The 22,928-nt window shown below is 47.9% G+C and overlaps 2 protein-coding genes and 1 long non-coding RNA gene across 4 annotated transcripts; 2 read left to right on the top strand and 1 right to left on the bottom strand.

The window, feature by feature from the left end:
• The first annotated feature begins 390 nt into the window (after positions 1–390).
• LOC106604371 (fermitin family homolog 3) lies at positions 391–9,782 on the top strand. Its single transcript, XM_014198930.2, has 15 exons — positions 391–678; positions 2,150–2,274; positions 2,488–2,721; positions 2,907–3,023; positions 4,282–4,450; positions 4,570–4,672; positions 5,305–5,412; positions 5,660–5,794; positions 6,260–6,306; positions 6,486–6,610; positions 6,842–6,948; positions 7,141–7,353; positions 8,069–8,193; positions 8,856–8,997; positions 9,293–9,782. Exons 2-15 carry the CDS (start codon positions 2,151–2,153, stop codon positions 9,470–9,472), a joined length of 1,929 nt encoding a protein of 642 aa, XP_014054405.1. The 5' UTR covers positions 391–678; position 2,150; the 3' UTR covers positions 9,473–9,782.
• An 8,035-nt stretch (positions 9,783–17,817) lies between these two features.
• On the bottom strand, positions 17,818–19,412 carry LOC106604373 (uncharacterized). The gene is made up of 2 exons (XR_001328659.2): positions 18,983–19,412; positions 17,818–17,997 (listed from the first exon to the last, which is right to left on the bottom strand). It is a non-coding gene; the product is annotated as an uncharacterized lncRNA (long non-coding RNA).
• On the top strand, positions 19,325–22,928 carry LOC106604372 (zinc finger and BTB domain-containing protein 3). 2 transcript variants are annotated; one of them, XM_014198931.2, is made up of 2 exons: positions 19,325–19,401; positions 20,587–22,928. In XM_014198931.2, exon 2 carries the CDS (start codon positions 20,589–20,591, stop codon positions 22,350–22,352), a length of 1,764 nt encoding a protein of 587 aa, XP_014054406.1. In that variant the 5' UTR covers positions 19,325–19,401; positions 20,587–20,588; the 3' UTR covers positions 22,353–22,928. The 2 variants fall into 2 exon arrangements, with proteins under 2 accessions (XP_014054406.1, XP_014054408.1); XM_014198933.2 differs by lacking the exon at positions 19,325–19,401 and adding an exon at positions 19,522–20,194.

The following is a 22,928-nucleotide window of genomic DNA, read 5'->3' as shown; positions in this document are numbered from 1 at the left end:
CTATAAAAGTTTTTTGTTTTCGACATTAAAAGACTGTTAAAAACACCAGCAAATCAGCACCAAGTGATTTTAATTTGGGAAATCTGTTCCAAAGTATTCCCACGCATAATAGAGAGACACTGTATATCTAAGTTAGGTTTGAAATGACTATGTTTTAGTCAAATATTATATCTGTTTGGGCTTCTTGCGGTCAATTTGCAGTCTACAGATTATCTGGCCCTCTGACCATCTGCCCAAGAAAAAAAACGGCCCGCGGCTGAATCTAGTTGATGAACCCTGGTCTACTGTATGGATCACATGACCCTCCCTTCCCCTTCCCACCCTCCCAGACTGCTGCAGAACCAATGAGACTGACATACGGTCATTATAACTGACACACACACACACACACACACACACACACACAGAGCTAAATTCAGTGTCACTGTCACTCACACTTCCGGTGGCCGGAAACTGACAAAGGAGGAACACTCTTTTCAGCAGTGACATGTGCACCGCATATCATACATAGACCACGACTCAAGACCCAACCCAACTGAGACAGAGAGGGGAAGTGTAACAGGCAGGTTTCACCAAATGACTTCAGAAGGGTAGTTTCACAGAACAAGCAGAAGAGGGGTAGTAGGTCTTTTTTTAAAGAAGCTGCCAGAGTCCCCTGCATTTTGGACGGTGGAGAAGGTAAGATGCACGAGAGTGTGTAGCAAATGTGAGACTAACTGTGCTGTTTGTGTGAGAGTGTTTCGCCCGGGGTCTCAGAGAGAGAGATGTCTTTCTGGTTGATTGTGATGTTGGAGGAGGGGACAGAGGGATGGATGTGAACAGTATAGGACAGCAGTAGGCTTCTATCGATGGGCCAAAACTCTGACTCCTTGGCTGTGAGTAGAACAAGACAACTAGTCAAGTTACAGAGTGCTTAACCTTACACCATGTTGTTATTACCATACTTGACATGACACACACACACACACACACACACACCAGTGGCGGCTGCTGAGGGGAGGACGGCTCATAATAATGGCTGGAACGGAGCAAATGGAATGGCATCAAACACATGATGTATTTGATACCATTTCACTGATTCCACTCAAGCCATTACCACAAGCCCTTCTTCCCCAATTAAGGTGCCGCCAACCTCCTGTGCACACACACAATTGGCCATTTTATGGTGTTGGGTAGGGTAGGGTAGGGTAGGGTTGGGTAGGGTAGGGTTGGGTAGGGTAGGGTAGAGTTGGGTTGTGTAGGGTTGGGTAGGGTAGGGTGGAGTAGGGTTGGGTAGGGTAGGGTGGGGTAGGGTAGGGTAGGGTTGGGTAGGGTAGAGTTGGGTTGTGTAGGGTTGGGTAGGGTAGGGTGGAGTAGGGTAGGGTTGGGTAGGGTAGAGTTGGGTTGTGTAGGGTTGGGTAGGGTTGGGTAGGGTAGGGTTGGGTAGGGTAGGGTGGGTAGGGTTGGGTCTGAAAGCGGAAGTATGCGTCCAGAATGATTGCTGAAGTTAGAAATAGGAAGTGTGTGTGTGTGTTGTCATAGTGAACTTGTCAGAATAACCCGGTCATCCAGGGTGTGTGTGTGTGTGTGTTGTCATAGTGAACTTGTCAGAATAATCCGGTCATCCAGGGTGTGTGTGTGTGTTGTCATAGTGAACTAGTCAGAATAACCCGGTCATCCAGGGTGTGTGTGTGTGTGTGTTGTCATAGTGAACTTGTCAGAATAATCCGGTCATCCAGGGTGTGTGTGTGTGTTGTCATAGTGAACTAGTCAGAATAACCCGGTCATCCAGGGTGTGTGTGTGTGTGGTACGTGTGGTTGGGATTCCAAAGTGTGTTTCATGTGACATACACACACATTTTCTGTCCTCCCCTTCACACGTTCTTTCTCTCATTATTTTTCGCAACCCAACACTTGTTCCTCCCTTACTATTCTCTCTCTCTCTCTCTCTCTCTCTCCCTCTCTCTCTCTCTATTTCTCTCTCTCTCTCTCTATTTCTCTGTCTCTCTATTTCTCTCTCTCTCTTTCTATTTCTCTCTCTCTCTATTTCTCTCTCTCTCGCTCTCTCTCTCTCTCTCTCTCTCTATTTCTCTCTCTCTCTCTCTCTATTTCTCTCTCTCTCTCTATTTCTCTCTCTCTCTCTCTCTCTCTCTATTTCTCTCTCTCTCAGTATGGCAGCGTGGGACCTGTCAGTTACAGTTGAGGACCTGGGAGCTGATGCTCCGCCCATCACTGTCAGTGTGACCTCTGACCTACACATAGGTGGGGTTATCCTCAAACTGGTGGAGAAGTCACGTGAGTCACACACACACACACACACACACACGTATTCAGATAGTGCACACTGTATGGTGGAGACCAGCAATCTCCCTATCCTACACAGCACTGTATAGAGGTGATATTCACTCATAAGATCCACCACAAGTAGATCCCAAGGCACTGACTGTGTGGGTGATGCATGGCGGACATGTTGTGTCAGAGGGCTCACCAGTTTCCTCCCCTTTGCAGAGGTAAAGCGTGACTGGTCAGACCATGCCCTGTGGTGGGAGCAGAAGCAGCAGTGGCTCCTGCGAACGGCCTGGACCCTTGAGAAGTGTGGCATCCAGGCAGATGCCGGGCTCATCTTCATGCCCCAGCACAAGCCCCTGAGGCTGGGCCTGCCCAATGGACTGAACCTCAGGCTCCGGGTCTGCTTCTCTGGGCCTGTGTTCCGCACTGTGCTGGGCATCTGCAAGATGCTGAGTGAGTTCAGAAATCAATTCCTTTATTTTCTCTTTTCAAGAAGTTTGCTTTCATGTCAACATAACAAAGGAATCCACAATCTACCATATGACCTGTGTATAGCTTTAAGTAAAAGAAAGTTTGGCACTCCACAAAACACTTTTTCACCCATCCCTCCATTCTTTCTCCTTCCTCTCTGGTTCCAGACATCCGTCGGCCAGAGGAGCTGTCCCTGCTGCGACCTGTAGAGGAGAAGAAGAGGAAGAAAGATAGAGACTTGTCAGAGGAACTGTATGACCTCACAGAAGTGCCTCTCACCTCAGGTACACATTATGACATCATCATGTTCCCATCGACCCTCAGCTGACCAATCACAGTATGAAGAGCAGAACCCTCATCGTTATGTCTGACTAATTATTAGCATAAGTAAGCTTGCTTAAAGCTTATGCAACTAAGTAATTGCTATAGTAGTAGTAGTAGTAGCAGTAACAGTAGTAGCAATAATATTAGTAGTAGTAGTAGCGGTAGTAGTAACAGTAGTGGTAGTAGTAGTAACAGTAGTAGTAGCGGTAGTAGTAACAGTAGTGGTAGTAGTAGTAACAGTAGTGGTAGTAGTAGTAACAGTAGTAGTAACAGTAGTAGTAGCGGTAGTAGTAACAGTAGTAGTAGTAGTAGTAACAGTAGTGGTAGTAGTAGTAACAGTAGTAGTAACAGTAGTAGTAGTAACAGTAGTGGTAGTAGTAGTAACAGTAGTAGTAGTAGTAGTAGTAGCGGTAGTAGTAACGGTAGTAGCAGTAGTAGTAGTAGCAGTAATATTAGTAGTAGTAGTAGCGGTAGTAGTAACAGTAGTGGTAGTAGTAGTAACAGTAGTACTAACAGTAGCAGTAGTAGCAGCAGTAGTAGTAGCGGTAGTAGTAACAGTAGTGGTAGTAGTAGTAACAGTAGTAGTAACAGTAGTAGTAATATTAGTAGTAGTAGTAGTAGCGGTAGTAGTAACAGTAGAGGTAGTAGTAGTAACAGTAGTAGTAGTAGTAGCAGATACAGTAGTAGCAGTAATATTAGTAGTAGTAGTAGTAAATGTAGTAACAGTAGTAGTAACAGTAGTAGTAACAGTAGTAGAAACAGTAGTAGAAACAGTAGTAGTAGTAGTGGTAACAGTAGTAGTAGCAGTAGTAGTAACAGTAGTGGTAGTAGTAGTAACAGTAGTAGTAGTAACAGTTGTAGTAGTAGTAGTAACAGTAGTAGAAACAGTAGTAGTGGTAGTAGTAGTAACAGTAGTAGAAACAGTAGTAGTAGAAACAGTAGTGGTAGTAGTAGAAACAGTAGTGGTAGTAGTAGTAGTAACAGTAGTGGTAGTAGTAGTAGTAGTAGTAACAGTAGTGGTAGTAGTAGTAGTAACAGTAGTAGTAGTAGTAGTAACAGTAGTAGAAACAGTAGTAGTAGTAACAGTAGTGGTAGTAGTAGAAACAGTAGTAGTAGTAGTAACAGTAGTAGTAACAGTAGTAGTAGTAGTAGCAGTAGTAGTACGATCTTCACTATATGACCCAATATTGGCCCTGTCCTGTTTCCCTTCCTACCCAGTGTCCCGCCCCTGCTTGTATAATGGCATGCCTGCCCATTTCGCTGACTCCCCTAAGACTGAGAAGGTGTACAAGATGCTGTCAGTCTCCCAGCCTGCTCCCCCCCCAGAGGCCATCGCTAAGCTGTACCGCCCCGCCAGTGTGGTAGACAAGGCCCACATCCACAGCAGGTAGACACACAGACACACACAAACACACATTTCTCTGTCTCGATCTTCACTTCTCTCTGTAGTCGTCTTTCGTTCTAAATACTTTCTCTCTCTCTCCTATCTCTCTCTCTCTCTCTCAGGTGGCTGGACTCTTCTCGTTCACTGATGGAGCAGGGAGTTCAGGAGAATGACAGACTCTGGCTGCGCTTCAAATACTACTGCTTCCATGACCTGGAGCCCAAGGTGTGTGTGTGTGTGTGTGTGTGTGTGTGTGTGTGTGTGTGTGTGTGTGTGTTATACCGAATGGAAAGTGATAGTTGGATTGGAAATAGGCTCTAAAATAGAAGTGTGAACTCTACTCTGGAATCTAACCATCTGGGTTTCACTGACTCGCTTCTGTGACCTCGTCTGACCTCTCTCTCTCTGCCCCCTCACCTCTCTCTCTCTCTCTCTGCCCCCTCACCTCTCTCTCTCATCTTTTTCTCACTCTTTCTTCTCTCTCCCCTTTTCTCTCCTTCTTTCTCTGCCCCCTAACCTTTCTCTCTCTTCCCCCTCACCTTTCTCTCTCTCTGCCCCCTCACCTTTCTCTCTCTCTGCCCCCTCACCTCTCTCTCTCTCTCTGCCCCCTCACCTTACTCTCTCTCTCTGCCCCCTCACCTTACTCTCTCTCTCTCTCGCTGCCCCCTCACCTCTCTCTCTCTCTCTCTCTCTGCCCCCTCACCTCTCTCTCTCTCTCTCTCTACCCCCTCACCTCTCTCTCTCTCTCTGCCCCCTCACCTCTCTCTCTCTCTCTACCCCCTCACCTCTCTCTCTCTCTCTCTGCCCCCCGACCTCTCTCTCTCTCTCTGCCCCCTCACCCCCCCTCTCTCTCTCAGTATGATGTGGTGCGTCTGACCCAGATGTATGAGCAGGCTCGCTGGGCCATCCTACTGGAGGACATAGACTGTACTGAGGAGGAGATGCTGCTGTTTGGAGCTATACAGGTACACAGGATGGATACTTCCTAGACATGTGCCTTCATGCTAATACCTGAACCCCATCAAGCATTCACCAAAAGAGAGCATCAACTGTCAAAATGAGCTGCTGTCATTTTAAACCAGATATAACATGTTCACAATCACATACTAACATGTAACTGGCCCATGTTGTCCTATTTCTAATGTGCTGTAAGTATAACTATGACTACCTCTCTCTTGTCATCTTCACCCCCCCCCCCCCTCCCCCCACCAGTACCACATCAACAAGCTGTCCCTGTCGGAGCCCCAGACGATGACCTCCAGTCCGGCCATGGATGACCTGGACTCAGCCCTACAGTGTCTGGAGGTCAAGCTGGATGGGGCAGACAGCAGCCCCCAAGACATGCTGGTCAGAACATTGTGACTCTTTATTTCCCACAATATATTGTATTGTGAAGTCAAAATATGATGTGTATTTCAGTTATGTATTTGGATTATAAATAAAGTAGCCCTTTCCTGCAGTCAAATGACCAAATCCCCTCTGGTGTTTCTAAGTCAAACGGATTGATATGTTTATAAAGTGTAATATTGGGATGAAAAATCAAATATCTGACATGGTACAGGTGTCTTCTTTTTTTGAAGACCATAACCTTGTGTGTGAGGTGTATACTTTAGTTTCAAAGTAGATTTGTTACTACCAACAAACTGTCTGTGTGACTCTGATTTAGCCCCCTGCAGTAAAAGGTTAAATTAAGTAGAATTCAATTATAATATGTTTTTTATCGACACAGATGCCAGAATTATTTCCCATGCCTATTTGAAAAGCAGATGTTAAACAAGGAATAATTTGCATGTTGCTTTGGCTTCCACACAGGAGAACCTGACCGCCCCAGAGCTGAATGATTATTTGAAGTTATTCCGGTAAGATCCGACATTTGTGTGAAAAAATGTCTGATTCCTCATTTCCCTGCACTATTTTTAGACTGGAACACACAAAATCGTACACACACAAACATGCATTATCAGCACATGCACACACCCACCCACAAACTCATTCCCACAGCACGTGAAGCAGTAATAACAGTGTACTTCTGTTTCAGGCCCAAGAGGTTGACTCTGAAGGGATACAAGCAGTACTGGTTCAAGTTTAAGGATGCCTCCATCTCCTACTATAAGAGCAAAGAGGAGAGCCTGGGAGAACCCATTCAACAGATCAACCTCAAAGGTATGAAGCAGATACTGAGGGAGAATCTCAATTACATTTCCTTGATTTCTTGCATCCTGTCTCCTGGCCTCTTTCTCAAAACCCATTGGATGAGAAGGTCAGAGGAGAAGGAATCAAGGAAATGCAATTTAAGTTCTCCCTTAGATCAATTGTCTTTAGTCTCTTTCACCTGCTTATACTAACAGTACAATGGCCTTATACACACAGTACAATAACCTTTCACCTTCTCAGGCTGTGAGGCCGCTCCAGATGTGAACGTTGCTGGACAAAAGTTCTGCATCAAACTTCTGATTCCAGCTCCAGAGGGCATGAACGAGGTCTACCTGCGCTGTGAAAATGTGGGTTACACACACACACACACACACACACACACACACACACACACACACACACACACACACACACTGCCAGATACACGAGTACTACATTTCTTACAATATTTGTTGAAAGTGTAGATAAAATCCACGATAAGGTCCAAGATCTTGCCCATAACTGTAGTATCTCTCTTTCTCTTTCTCTCCCCCCCCCAGGAGGAGCAGTATTCCAGTTGGATGGCAGCATGTCGTCTGGCCTCTAAAGGGAAGAGTCTGGCAGACAGCTCATTCCAGAGCGAGGTCCAGAGCATCCGATCCTTCCTGGCCATGCAGCAGACCAACCCCAACACACACACTGATGACAGCATGAGCATCAACACACACAGCCTGGTCTCTCCACGCTACAGCAAGAAGTACAAGGCCAAACAGGTACCAAGTAGAGATGCACATCCTCATCATCAACCTGAAACACCCTCTCATGTACCTAATGATAAATCCTGATGAACTCCATAATGATATACAGGTAACTGCCAAAATGAAGGAAACACCAACATGAAGGGTCTTAATGGGGCGTTGAGCCAGGACAGCTTCAATGCACCTTGGCATAGATTCTTCAAGTGTCTGGAACTCTATTGGAGGGATGTGACACCATTCTTCCACCAGAAATGTCATAATTTAGTGTTGTGTTGATGGTGGTGGAAAACGCTGTCTCAGGCGCCGCTCCAGAATCTCCCCTAAGTGCTCAATTGGGTTGAGATCTGATGACTGGGACAGCCATGGCGTATGGTTTACATCATTTTCATGCTCATCAAACCATCCTTTGACCACTCGTGCCCTGAGGATGGGGGTATTGTCATCCTGAATAGAAATGATTTACCATAGGTTGAAGGTGATCACTCAGAATGGCTGTGTATGTATTGGCGTTTACCTGACCCTCTAAGGGGATGAGAGAACCTAACCCATGCCAGGAAAATGACACTCCACAACAGAGCTGCCAGAACCCTCATTTACTCAAGTGTGTGCTTTATTTTGGCAGTTATCCAACACAGTACAACACAGTTGAGTCACTTTAGAGACCATTTTATCTCCTTCTAACCCCACATAATATAACCATGACCCTCTCTCTCTCTCTGGCCATGCCCAGTTGACCCCTCGTATCCTGGAGGCATATCAGAACGTGGCTCAGCTCTCCCTGACCGACGCCCTCCTCCGCTTCCTCCAGATCTGGCAGGCCCTGCCTGACTTTGGTATCTCCTTGGTGGTGGTGAGGTAAGGAGGATATGGCAGGCCCTGCCTGACTTTGGTATCTCCTTGGTGGTGGTGAGGTAAGGAGGATCTGGCAGGCCCTGCCTGACTTTGGTATCTCCTTGGTGGTGGTGAGGTAAGGAGGATCTGACAGGCCCTGCCTGACTTTGGTATCTCCTTGGTGGTGGTGAGGTAAGGAGGATCTGACAGGCCCTGCTTGACTTTGGTATCTCCTTGGTGGTGGTTAGGTAAGGAGGATCTGGCAGGCCCTGCCTGACTTTGGTATCTCCTTGGTGGTGGTTAGGTAAGGAGGATCTGGCAACCCAGTGTATCACACGTTTCACAGCAAGGCTATTCTCAGTACCTAGAACCAAATCTTGAGTGCACTAGCTGGGCAGTTACCACAATTTACATTTATGTTATTAACAGTCTATCACCAAAGATTAGTGAGCGTCTAATGGCTGGCTAAGGATAAGTTGTTGTGGTGAAGTTGAGTTTAGTGGCTGGTCTAAGGATAAGTTGTGGTGAAGTTGAGTTTAGTGGCTGGTCTAAGGATAAGTTGTGGTGAAGTTGAGTCTAGTAGCTGGTCTAAGGATAAGTTGTTGTGGTAAAGTTGAGTCTAGTGGCTGGTCTAAGGATAAGTTGTGGTAAAGTTGAGTCTAATGGATGGTCTCTGACCCGTTCAGGTTTAAGGGCAGCAGGAAGGACGAGGTGCTGGGCATCGCCCCCAACCGTCTGATCCGTATCGACCTGGGGGTGGGAGAAGTGGTCAAGACCTGGCGCTACAACAACATGAGGCAGTGGAACGTCAACTGGGACATACGACAGGTGATCTGACCCGTCAATCAAACAATCAAAATGTTCAAATTTTTCTGCACAGAATCTCCTTTAGTAATCTGCATCGCCAAATACACACTGAACTCTGTATCCCTTTTTCCTGGTCATTTAGCTTTGCTCGTCGTGTGTGTGTGTGTGTGTGTGTGTGTGTGTGTGTGTGTGTGTGTGTGTGTGTGTGTGTGTGTGTGTGTGTGTGTGTGTGTGTGTGTGTGTGTGTGTGTGTGTGTGTGTGTGTGTGTGTGTGTGTGTGTGTGTGTGTGTGTGTGTGTGTTTGACTAACCCTCAGATGGCCATAGAGTTTGATGGGAACGTGAACATAGCGTTCAGTTGTGTGACGGCTGACTGTAAGATCGTCCATGAGTTCATTGGAGGCTACATCTTCATGTCGACACGCAACCGCGAGCAGAGTGACACACTCAACGAAGATCTCTTCCACAAGCTGACGGGGGGCCACGAGGCTCTGTGACACCCTCACCCAGTAATATACAGCAGCTATAACCCAAGGAGCAATCTATACATACATACATACATACATACATACATACATACAGATGCACCAGTGGACAGTTTGAGTGTTTTAGGGTGCTGCTGCAGCAGCCTTGAAGAGAAATGACAACCAGTCCACGTTGGGATCCTAACAGACATGCAGTTGACTATTCAATAAATCAAGGAAGAGGTGACCCATGAATAGAAAGTTATAGAAAATGATTAACAATGTAATGAATTGTCAATTCTGAAATCCATAATTAAATATGTTTATTGACATACATAAAAAAGTTGACAGTTGTTTTAATGTCCAGATGAGGCATTTGGCTTGATGGTTGAATGTCCTCGAGTATGGTGGCAGTTTCCTGAAATGTTGCTAAATGCACAGGAAGCCACAGGAAGGCATGCGGTGTGTGTGTGTGTGTGTTCCTATCTCTGTGGAACAGTTGAGACTGTCCGTTGACAAAACCACAGCTTGTGCCTTCTGCTTCCCATCTGATAGATAGCATCCTTTTGTGTCTTCCAGTCATGTGACAGTGTTATCAGGAACACCCGTCAGTCTCTGTGCCTGTACTGTGGCCTGTATGGTAATAGAGCTGTTGTTGTTGAGGGTGTTTTCAGAATCATAGTCTTCATTCAGTCTTCGGGTTCTGGTTCCGAACAGTATCGGTTTCCATGGAAACAGTCTAGACAGAACTGGAAATCGACAGCTGTCTGATGACAAATTCAGCCATGTCTTTTACCTCCGAAGCGCAGATAAGCCTCTTCACCTACTCCAGTGGCAGAATACTCGCTGAAACAGATGATTTCTATCATTTGTAAATATTCACTTCCCTCTCTATCCATCCCACCTCCCCTTCGTGAGTGTGTGTCATGTGCGAGGTACTCACGTGTGGGTTTTAGTTTTAGGGCGGGGAAGTAGTTTCCCCCTCAATACTCCATTCTCCAGCCAGAAGAACTGGATACCCTCTGCACAAAAAACAAACACATAAAGAAAAATACTTATGCATTTAGACAATGGCAGCACTCTGATACTTTAAGTTATCAGACAAGGCTTTGGGGACGTCAGTGAATATGGCCAGGTCACAGTCTCTCCTCATGCCTGGAGCAAAGGGAGGATTCAGACATCAAAGGAAGCCCATCTATGAGAGGCTCTATGGCAAGTTTCCCAGACCCAGATTAAGCATATTCCAGGACTAAAAGCACTTTAAGAAATCATTCATTGAGCATGCTTGTAAAGCTTGGAGTAGGCTATTAAGCCTTCCCAGAAAGCCCTCCTTATTTGGGCAACAAATAATTTCACAGTGCTTAGGGACAGATCGGACTGGGGTGAGGGGTGGTCCAAAACACGGGAGGGTTGCCAACCTTTTCTTTTTTCTTTTGGGAGGGTAGTGTGTTTTGTGGGGGGACACGGGAGGGTAGTGTTTTTGGGCACCCTGACACAGACAGCTCTAATACCCTGCAAAATAAATTTAGGAATCTATGTTATTCAATTATTGCACACCACACTGCCCGCGAGCGTTATTCTGACGCAGATCGCGCTGCAAGTCGTGCCTCTCCCATCTCCTCATTGGTTTATAGAAGCAGGTACCCACGTGCCATCTCCTCATTGGTTATACCCACGTGGGTGATTGAAAGACAAAATGTTTTGCCGGTTGTCGTGGTAATAATATGAAAGTGTAGATGCCAATCACCATATAAGTTTAAAGATGAAAAAGCCTGGAAGGAGGAGAGATGACTAGAAACGATTCGGTTGACCGTTTTATGTGTGGATTAATTGTCAGAGTAGAGGACCTTGTGCATTTCAGGTAAAATAACAACTCAATGTTTATATCCCAGGACAAATTAGCTAGCAAGCTAACTAGCTAAATTGCCATACATGTTTAATGCTTTTTCGACCAGTCCCCAAATTAATGTCATTGGTTCAGAGTATGTTTTTATACTTTAACATGCGTGTTATGATCGCGTTTGGTGTAGGGGGACAAAATACATTTATGCATGAAAGCACACGATGGCACACGTGCGCAGCCGGTTTGGGTTCCGTGTAAGTGGAGGTAATTAGTGGAAAGTGCCAACCAGCCGTGGAGGCCAAATAAAAGGAGCACGGTGGCACACCACGAGGGATAACGGGGAGAGACCGACACCAAGCGAAAGGAGAGAAGAAGGACTGAGCCAAGTGATTTTCTTTGTTATGTTTATTTTCTGTCTTGGTAAAGTAGTTTTTGCGTCAATCTCAGCACGCTCAACCCAACACCCCATGGTTTACCACATATGGTGGAGAATGCGGGCATCTCAGTAGCTTTGGTTGCCGTGTGGTCGAGCGTACGGAGATTACCATGGAGGAGCTGGTGGCTCAGTTCATCCTCAGCCAGCAGAAGCAATAGGCTCTCCAGGAGCGAGCACTGGAGGAGCAGCACCAACAAAACCGCAGACTGGTAGCGGAGGTAGCCCAGTTGAAGGTTGGGAGGGCTCAGGAGTCTGGCCCGAATCAGTTCCTGGTTCAGTTAAGGGAGGAAGATGACGTGGAGTCGTATTTGTGCACCTTCGAGAGGACGCATAGAGGGAAGGATGGCCCAAGCCCAAGTGGGCCAACCTGTTGGCACCCTACCTCTCTGGGAAGGCCCAGAAGGCCTACTTTGATTTGAACACTGACCAGGCCGCGAATTATGAGGGACTCAAACGGGAGATACTGAGTGGGTTCAATCTCGCACGCCGTGCACAACTGGTCCACGACTGGGTCTTTGACACCCCCGTGCTCAGATGAGCGACCTGGTGCACCTGACCAAGGGCTGGCTACTGACGGAAGTACCGTCCCTCCCGATGCTCGACAAGCTCGTCCTGGATAAATACCTTCGGGCCCTGCCCTACGAGATGAAGAAGACGGTGAGCATGCAGAACCCCCAGAGCCTGGAGGGATTGCTGACCGCGGTGGAAATTCACCAGAACACCCAGGACCTGCTGAGAGGGGCCCGAGCGGAGAGAGGAAACGCGGTGAGGGAGACGAACAACACAAAGTGAGGCGAGGGGCTGAAGGGGGCCCCGACAGAACTAGCCGAGGCTGTGAAGCGGGAGGGTGACCCAAACCGACGACGGCGGCGGCTGCTGGACCCAGATCAGAGACGCTGTTTTGAGTGCGTGGAGCTGTCCCAGCCTGGAGGAGGCCATGCTCTCCACATCACCCAGCTCTGGGGTAACCCGGATGGCGAGTTACGTCACCTCCTGTTGGACGCACACCGAGATGGCCCCTCCGATGGTTCCTATACGAATCGATGGCATCGACACCAGCGCTCTGCTGGACTCCGGCAGCAGATTCCCGACAAGGGAATCCTCACGGGTAGTTCGGGACGGCCCAGTTAGAAGACCCCAATCTCCAGAACGCTAGGGGACAGGTGATTGCGGTGGATGGCGTACTGTTACCTGGGGTAAGTGATTGGCGCTACCCCCACTTCGCAATCAAGCAGAATTTATTGTATCAGGTAGTAAAGCATAATGGGGAGACAAAAGACTTGTTACTCATACCCAGCCAGGATGTTAGGACTGTGTTGCAGCTTGCCCACACCCACCGGCTTGGGGCACACCTGGGGATGGAGAAACCAGGGAGCGGATCGGGAACAGGTTCCACTGGGCCGGAGTCAATCGTGCCGTGGATGACACCTGCTGTAGTTGCCAGATCACAGCTCCGAGGGTACATTATCGAAACGTTCGTTACGTGTGTGACGCTACAGGCTGGTTTTGTGCCGGGTATTGTTGTAACCCATGGTTTTGTTATTTGTACCTATTTGTGTAATTTGTGCACTATGGCTTTTTTCCTTGGGCCGGAGTGTTGTGACGCAGTTGCATCCGGCTGTTTTCCTCTGCCTGAATAAAGTGTGCCTGTTCACTCATCTCTGCTCTCCTGCACCTGACTTCCTTCGACCAGTTGCGCACACTCTGACACCTTTGGTTCCCTTGCCCATTATAGGAGTGCCATTCGAGCGGGTGGCAATGGATCTGGTGGGTCCATTGGTGAAGACCGCGAGGGGACACGAATACATCCTGGTAATCGTGGATTACGCCACCCAGTATCCTGACGCAATCCCGCTACGCACCGTGGCAGCAAAAGGTATTGCACGGGAGCTCTTCCATTTATTTAGCCGGGTGGGTATTCTGCGGGAAATCCTGATGGACCAGGGCACCGCGTTCATGTCTCGTGTGATGAAAGATGTCTGCAATCTGTTACGAATAAAACAGGTGAGGACCAGCGTGTACCATCCACAAACGGACGGGCTGGTGGAACGCTTCAATAAGACCCTAAAACAGATGCTGAGGAAGGTCATCGAGAGAGACGGGAGGAACTGGGACCAGCTGCTGCCCCACCTGATGTTTTCAGTGCGCGAGGTACCCCAAGCATCCACGGGGTTCTCCCCCTTTTAGCTCCTGTATGGCCGTCGGCCCCGCGGGCTGCTGGACCTTGCCAAGAAGGTCTGGGAAGAACAGCAGACCCCCCTTCGCAGCGTGGTAGAACATGTGGAGGAGATGAGGGAGAGAATGACGGCGATTTGGCCAGTAGTGAGAGAGCACATGGCCCAGGCGCAATGTGCCCAGGAGCGTGTCTACAACCGGGGGGCCCAACGACGAGAGTTCCAATCAGGTGAGGTCTTGGTGCTGATCCCTACAACAGAGAGTAAATTCCTGGTTATGTGGCATGGGCCCTATGACATCGTTGAGCAGGTCGGTGACGTCAATTATAAGGTCCGCCAACCGGGGCGGAGAAAACCCCTCTAGCTTTACCATGTGAACTTACTGAAGAAATGGTACGCACGCGAGGCGCTGTGCGTAACGTGGACCCGGCCACAGCAGGGCCTGCCCTCGGTCGAAGTTGCATTGGGGGAAGACCTCAGCCCGACCCAACGACAAGAGGTCAGAGATTTGGTCCAGCAGAATTCTCCGAGGGGCCGGGGCGCACGGATCTCGTGGAACATCATATCCACACCCGTCCAGGAGAAAAAGTGCGTAAACGGCCATACAAGATACCACAAGCCCGGAGGGTGGTGGTCCAGCGGGAAGTGACGACAATGCTAGAAATGGGGGTACTGGAGGAGTCACACAGTGAGTGGTCTAGCCCCATAGTGCTGGTTCCGTTACCGGACGGAACCGTCCGCTTCTGTAATGTCTTCCGGGGCCTGAATGAGGTCAGTAAGTTTGATGCCTACCCCATGCCCCGAATGGACGAACTGATTGACCACTTGGGGATGGCGAGATACGTCAGCACCTTGGACCTGACGAAGAGGTACTGGCAGGTGCCACTGGCAGCGGCCTCCCGGGAGAAGACTGCCTTCTCTACCCCGGGGGGCTATACCACTACCGGGTTCTGCCTTTCGGGCTCCACGGGGCACCAGCGACCTTTCAGTGACTCATGGACCGCGTCCTTATTTGGATGACATAATTGTGCACAGTGACAGTTGGGAGTCACATCTGGGTAGGCTACAGGCCGTGGTTGATGCGCTAAGGGATGCAGGTCTGACCGCGAACCCCTTCAAGTGCAAGCTGGGCTATGCCAAGGTGGAGTACCTGGGCTATCAGATCGGGAGGGGAAATGTGAAACCCCAAGAAAAAAAATCGCTGCCATTAGGGGATGGCCGGTCCCCCAAACCAAGAGGCAGGTGAAGTCATTCCTGGGGTTAGCAGGGTACTACAGTAGATTTGTACCTAACTTGCCGCAATAGCTACTCCCCTCACAGACTTAACAAAGGCATAACTACCCCAGACGGTGCGATGGACGGAGGACACAGAGGCGGCGTTCCAGGCCCTGAAGGATGCGCTATGTTCGCACCCGGTACTCGTCACCCCGGACTTCTCAAAAAACCTCCTGGTCCAGACAGGCATGTCTGACACAGGGGTAGGGGCCGTTTTGTCCCAAGAGCAGGAAGACGAGGAGCACCCCATCATGTATGTCAGCAGGAAGCTCCTCCCGAGGGAGAAGAAATACTTGTTTGTCGAGAAGGAGTGCCTCGCCGTGAAGTGGGCACTGGACACCCTCAAGTATTACCTCCTTGGGAGGAAGTTCACCCTGATCACTGACCATGCCCCCCTTGTGTGGATGGCAAGAGGTAAGGACACGAATGACCGTGTCACCCGCTGGTTCCTGTCCTTACAGCGATTCCCTGTCATCCACAGGTCGGGGGCCCAGCACGGCAACACAGACGCCCTATCCAGGAGGGATGTAAACCTAGCCCTGAGCATGCCTCCCTCCCAGTCAGGGCTAAGGGGGGGGTGTGGTATCCCAGGAGGTCTACCCCAGGGATGGTAATAGAGGGGAGGTACGTGAGGCGACATTGGCTCCCTCTGCTGGGAATACGGGAGCTGGGCACCCCGACAGCTCTAAGTGGAGGTAATTAGAGGAAAGTGCCAACCAGCCGTGGAGGCCAAATAAAAGGAGCACGGTGGCACACCGCGTGGGAGAATGGGGAGAGACCGACACCAAGCGAAAGGAGAGAAGAAGGACCGAGCCAAACCTCAGTGATTTTCTTTGTTTATTTTCTGTCTTAGTAAAGTAGTTTTTGCGGACTAAAGCCTCCCTGTCTCTGTGTCAATCTCTGCAGCTCAACCCAACACCCCACGGTTTACCACAATATTCACATGAAAATGTGTCGCCAACTGAATGAAAACCTAGCTATAGACACCCTAAAGACTCTGGCAGGTGCACCAGTCCAGTGTCACTTGATTATGCCTGCACATCATGGTTCACCAGCAGCCACAAACATCTAAAGAATAAACTACCAGCCAAACAAACTTGTAAGAATTGTACTTAAAACCCCATCATACTCATCTGGAGGTTGAGTATTTTTTTTGTCTCTATGTAATTGTTAATGTATTTATGTAAAAAAATAGGGACCACAATGGAAATAAGTCCCCAACTTTATTGTGCAATCCCGGTCATTTTACGGTCAATCCCGTATGTTTTTTTCCCCCGGACAAAATCAATCAATCAATCCAAACTGTGCAGCGGCCAATTGATTAATGGAAAGAGACATCTGTAACAAAATACCAAAAAGTGTAATGACATTCAGAGATTGTCAAGCAAAGCCTTCGATACTGGGTAAGTCTACAAGGTAGGGAAGGATGTATTTTCTGTTTGTCCAGATTTCCATTGTCTAGTTACTGAGGTGTTGAAACTGAATACCATGATATTGAAGTGCCTGAAGTCGGCATCTTTGTTTATTGGTTGTGTGGTGCATTGGCACAGAAACTTGTTGGTGGAAAATCTGATTACCCCTAGCTGATCATTGTATGCAGCCGGCTCTGATTGTAGTGTAATGAAACAGGCAGGGAGAGTGAGCTAGTCTGTGGTGGTTGGTGAACCCTCAACCTTCTGGCCCGTAGCCCTGCGTGGCATCGACTGTGCCACAAAAGCATGCTGAAGTGGCAAAGTCAAGAACCACGTTCAGGTCCAGATCAGACGGACGGACTGACACTACTGACACTAGCCCTGGCAGTTTTCAGCCCGTTCATGACCACGTCATGCTCCACCTAGGGATGCGTCCGAAATGGCACCCTATTCTCTATAGTGCACAACTCTTGACCCTAAGTGTGCTGAGCTCTGGCCAAAAGTAGTGCACTGATTGGCTCGGCTCTGCAGCTGCCCGTCCTCAGGGCGAGGCAGAGCTTGAATCGCTGCTTCTCATTGGTGGCCACAACTCTCTCCACGTCATCCAATGAGAAGGAGTGGAACTGTGCATGAGCCAGAAGGTCCTCCGCAAATAGGAAGCCATCTAAGGACAATGAGGGACAGCATTATTATTCAGACCTACACTGAGTGGACAAAGAATTAGGAACACCTGCTCTTTCCATGATATAGACTGACCAGGTTAATCCAGGTAAAAGTTATGATCCCTTATTGATGTGACTTGTTAAGACAGTATAAAGAAGAATTTTTAAGCCTTGAGACAACTGATATATGGATTGGGTATGTGTGCTATTCAGAGGGTGAATGGACAAGACAAAATATTTAAGTGCCTTTGAACGGGGTATGGTAGTAAGTGCCAGGCGCACAGGTTTGAGCGTGTCAAGAACTGCAACGCTGCAGGGTTTACATTCAACAGTTTCCTGTGTGTACTGTATCAAATATGCTCCACCACCTAAAGGACATCCTGCCAACTTGACACAACTGTGGGAAGCATTGGAGACAACATGGGCCAACATCCCTGTGGAATGCTTTTGACACTTTGTAGACTCTATGCCCTGACGAATTGAGGCTGTTCTGGGCGCAAAAGGGGGTGCAACTCAATATTAGGAAGGTGTTCCTCATTTTTTTGTACACTCAGTGTAAATGAGGAGTAAAGATTGTAGGGGTGCATGTCATGTTTATTGTGCAGCAATATGAAATGATGGAACATTGGGATTATAAACGAGACAAAATGCAGCTAAATAAGATGTTTTTATAACAGGATTTATGTGAAGTTCCATCTGATTGGCTCCATGGCGCAGAGCAAAGGACAGAGACTTGGACAGGCGGGCATCCTTGTCCTGAAAGACAACACATGCACACTTGTTGTTACCCACATAAACAAAATACTGTAGTATACCATGGTATAAATACTATAGTATTCACTTTTGTGTTTTTACGTTATTCACTAAAGTCTGCAAAAACACTACAGTGAATACTGTAACATACTATAGTATTAAAAGTTAACTACAGTACAAATACTGTAGTAAAATAACTGTAGTATATGCTATAGTAATTCATGTAGTGTTTTTGCAGATTGTAGAATACTTTAGTATTTACTGTAGTGTTATATGCAAACTGTACAATATTGTTGTATTTACTGTAGTGTTTTCTCTGACATTACTGTAGTACAGCGATATTGAACTAATTTTTCCACGGGGGCTGCATTCAGTCTTCAACGGGTTTGTTTATATTTCTTTACCATCAACATTTTCTATAAATTGTCCTCTATCCATTGTTTTTGGAATTGCAATGCTCCCTGACTGTCTAGTGATTATTAGCGAGCTGGACAGTCGGAAACTGTATTAATAAAGGTTCATTATCAATTTGGTTTTAGTCCTTTTAAAGTATATTGAGTTAATTGTGGTAGGCCTATATTATTCTACAGTATACTACAGTCCACTATAGTAAGTACTGTAGTATTCTATAGTAAACATGTAGTATTTTTTTTATGTGGGAGTATGTGGTGGTAACTCACACCAGCTAACTATAACACCACCACTCAATATACACATGCAAAACGAGAGGCTTTCCAGTACTCTGCTACTTGCTAGAATATAATAAACGTCCTCAAGTTAGTCTTATGTCACGTTCACAAGGAAACTCGTACGACTTGCTAATTCTTTGAACGCGGCACGTGATTAACTACAACTAGTTAACAAGTCGGACATTTCCGAGTTTCCTAGTTCTGATTTGCATTTGAACACTTCATTAGAGAAGGGCTAACGAAAGATATGAAACAGCCCAATGGGGACTGTCTATTTTCTCACTCCTCTTCACGATTACCTGACCTCCCCCGTCCATGTCCTCTTCCTCCACTCTCTTCCTCCACTGTCCATTTACAGTACACTTCTTTCTGTCGGTTCAATGTGGAATGGATCTCTCAACTCTCATAACATTAGGTTACACAGCAAGGCAAGCTCCCACAATAATTAAAACCTTATGGTGCCCGGCATGCCTACTGCCATGCCTACTAAAGAAAAGTTTGCACATTCAAAGCGCAAATGTTGAATGTTCTTACGTAAGCACAATCAATTACTGTGGTAAAACTTACTGGCAAAATATAGATTGACATACATGGTTAAAAAATTGCACGAAATGTAAAAAAACAGGCACTCTGTTCAGACTCCAACCAGTAGGTGGCAGTAATGGGCTTTGGCCCTTTGTTTTGTGTCAATAAAGGAAAGAGGCTACGTTTTTAGCAGGTAAGAATATCTTGTAGCAGCTGGCTAATGATTGATTTGGATATAACAATTGTGTTTCCAACTACATTTTGGTACATGTCCCGATAAAGGCTTTATCAATTGATCTAAAATATGTTTATTTAGAGATGTACGGGGTAAGATTGTCATAATTCAGTATTAGCAAGCTACCAGTTAGCTAGCTAACATTGGTCCAGCTAGCATCAAAATAGCTATAAACCTCGCATAACTGGTAAATATTCAAATACATGAATCATTCGTGTTTATTGTGCACTTACTCGCTAATATAAGAAACTATTGTTTTCTAGTGATGAACAACAGTGCTTGATGTGTAGCTATTGAAAATTACGGATAGTTCTGTCATGCCTTTAGCTCTTTTAGGGAAGAGAAGCGTTGAGGATTTTCTTGCCTTTATCATGCATACAAGGAGGTCAACCAGTGCCCGAGGACTAGCGAGGCGACTTACACACTTGTCTCTAACATGTCAACTCAGCATTCCTGAACAGGCTATTAACTGTCAGAATGTTGAATCAACTTCCCCTTTAATTTACTTTACCTGTTGTCCACTTATTTTGACTTTATGTAGGAGGTAATCTGAGCCATAATAGCCACAGGGAAGTGTTATTAGCCCGTTTTTCATACACTGGTCTGTACAGTATATGGTTGGTATTTCCGGTTTTTATTTTCAATACTGATGCAATTCGCACGTGACAAACACTTGCACAACCTACCAGCGCCGCAAAGGTCGGTTTAACAACCCTTTCCATCCTCCTACCGCCAAAAGGACTAACAGCAGGTACGACTGGTAAAGTATATGTAAATATAGTTTTATTCTACATTGTCTAGTAGAGACTATTGCGACTTAAGTCAGACTGATAATCCATGGAGTAACCATGGCAACAGTCTGATGTTTAGACAAGGGAGGCAGTCCAAGCAGACTGATTGCCAGTGTGAGGGAGCACACTGCCACACTCCAGTAGGTGCTTCACTGGTTCTTTGTTTCTCTGTCATCCTATCCATCAGATCTCCTTGTAATTCACCCTCTCTCCTCCTCCCTCTCTCTCTCCCCCTCCCTTGCTCTCGCTCCCCTTCTCTTGCTCTCTCTCTGCCCCTTCTCTCTCTCTCTCTCCCTCCCCCCTACTCTCTCTCTTCTCCATTCTCTCTCTCTTCTCCCTTCTCTCTCTCCAGTAATGGAGTTCCCCCAGCATGCCCTGCAGCTCCTGTCAGGCCTGCGTTCTCAGCGCCAGCGTGGGTTCCTGTGCGACTGCACCGTCTTCGTGAGTTCCTCACGTTTCCTGGCCCACCGCGCTGTCCTGGCCTCCTGCTCTCCATTCTTCCACATGTTCTACTCTGATCCCCCAGGGGGCGCCGGGGCCAGCTCGGTCACGCTGGACGGGGACATTGTGACGGCGGCGGCGTTCGGCCTGTTGTTAGACTTCATGTACGAGGGTGTGCTGCGGCTTGAGGCCCCTCCCCCAGCAGAGGACGTACTGGCGGCGGCAAGCTTCCTCCACATGAACGAGGTGGTCCGGGTGTGTAAGAGACGGCTACAGCACCGACCTCCACCAGCTGAGGCAGACAGCACGCGCCCGGAGGAGAGTGGAGTGGTGGTGGTGGGTGGTAGTGGACCCGGAGTCGGCATGGTGGCAACAGGAGCTGCCAAAGTGGTGGCTATGGCGATGTCAGTGTCTGCGTCAGTGGCGATGCAGAGAAGCCAGTTGGGCTGTTATACGAGGTCAGAGAGGAGGGTGGAGGTTCATGCCCCTCTGAGCCCTGACATGGCCGACACCACCCAGCCGGGCATGGACCACGCCCTCCTTCATGTGGGTGAGCTGGTTACCCTCTCCTCCGGCCCCTCTCTCAGGCTGGGGGGTCAGAGAGAGGGTCAGGGGGGCTCGGCCCTTTGCAGCCCCTGCAGCTCCACAGAGTCATACAATCTCAGCAGCCACCATCGCCAGCCCTCTTCATCAGCAGCTGCATCATCAGTGGTACCTGTGACCCAGACTGATGGCTCCAGCTCCATGGTGGGGATACTGACCCAGTCCGACCACAGCAGCTCCTCCAGCCCAGAACAGGACAGTCATGACCCTGTCTCTAACAAGAACACAGTCATCACACCAGGCATACAATGCCAGCAGCATGGTCTCAGTATCAACACACACCCTCAGATTAGAATACAGCCTCCACACTCTCTCCTCACCTCACCTCCCAACCTGAACCTTGTACCCCATCAGGGCCAAACCTCAGCCCTGTCCAGGCCTGACGGGCTGCAGCATGGGGGGTCAGAGAGGGAGAGCAAGGAGACTAGTGAACACTCTAACATGGGGACTGTGGGAGTGGAGCAGGGGGAAGGGGTGAAAGTAAAGGTGGAGGCCATAGTGATCTCAGATGAGGAGTTTGAGGAGATGGAAGGGGTGATGATAAGGAGAGGAATGAATGGGGGTAGAGAACGAGGGATGATGGAGGTAGAGGACAGGAATGAGTTTAACGATGATAATAAAGACAGAGATGAACTGAACAACCCCCACTTCCTCCCTCCTCACCCCCACCACGCCTCACACCAGATGACCCACCCCTCTGAGCCTTTCTCCTTCTCTTTCTCCCCCTCCGGGCCTGGCTCCACCTCTTCTGACGCTCCCCCTTTCCCATCCTCCCTCTTCCCCTCCGTGGGCCAACATTCCGACCAGCCCGTCTACTTCCAGGATTCCATGGGGAACTACGTCGAGGACGTCCCCACGTGCAGTGTCTGTGGGAAGACGTTCTCGTGCGCGTACACCCTGAGGCGACACGCCATCGTGCACACACGCGAGCGCCCCTATGAGTGCCGCTACTGTTACCGTAGCTACACGCAGTCAGGTGACCTGTACCGCCACATTAGGAAGGCCCATGACTCCAGCCTGCCAGCCAAACGCAGTAAAGGAGACACTGAGGAGGGCCAGCCTCCACACAGCTAACACACACAGCTAGCTGTATACTTCTCCATTTTACGGAGAATGACACATTATTTATGCCTTCCCCCTTCCAACACCAGACATCCTGGTCTTGCATGTCCATGGCAATGATCTGGAATACTTCCAAACTATCTGGGATATGTCAGATACGTGTTTCCCTCCCCCATGGTCTTTTCAGACATGCCCATTCCCGGGACTGAGTGGGCCTGGTGCTGGTATTCCTAAAGGACAGGGGCTGGTGGTGTTTTAGCTATTTTAAATGGGACTTTCAGGACTTTTGTCTTTTACATATTGTACCAGTTGTCTTACTATGACCTCAGTGCCAAAATACTTTGTGTACTGTACTATGTTATATATTCCAGATAAATTGCCAGTTGTCAAGGGTACTGTTTTTTGTCAACACTAATAGCGTAATGGTCTGTGATACTTCTACCTGTAAGTCTCCATTGTTGCCAACTTTTACGATTGGCTGAATATCACTACTACTTCATTGCTGTGAATAGAACAAATTTCTTCAGTCCAACATATTATACATTCCCTTCCATTGGAGTACTATTCAATAAATGACTTCCAACACGA

This window comes from Salmo salar, chromosome ssa05, assembly GCF_905237065.1.
Source record: "Salmo salar chromosome ssa05, Ssal_v3.1, whole genome shotgun sequence".
Lineage (NCBI taxonomy): Eukaryota > Metazoa > Chordata > Actinopteri > Salmoniformes > Salmonidae > Salmo > Salmo salar.
This window is presented reverse-complemented; position numbering and strand designations above follow the sequence as displayed.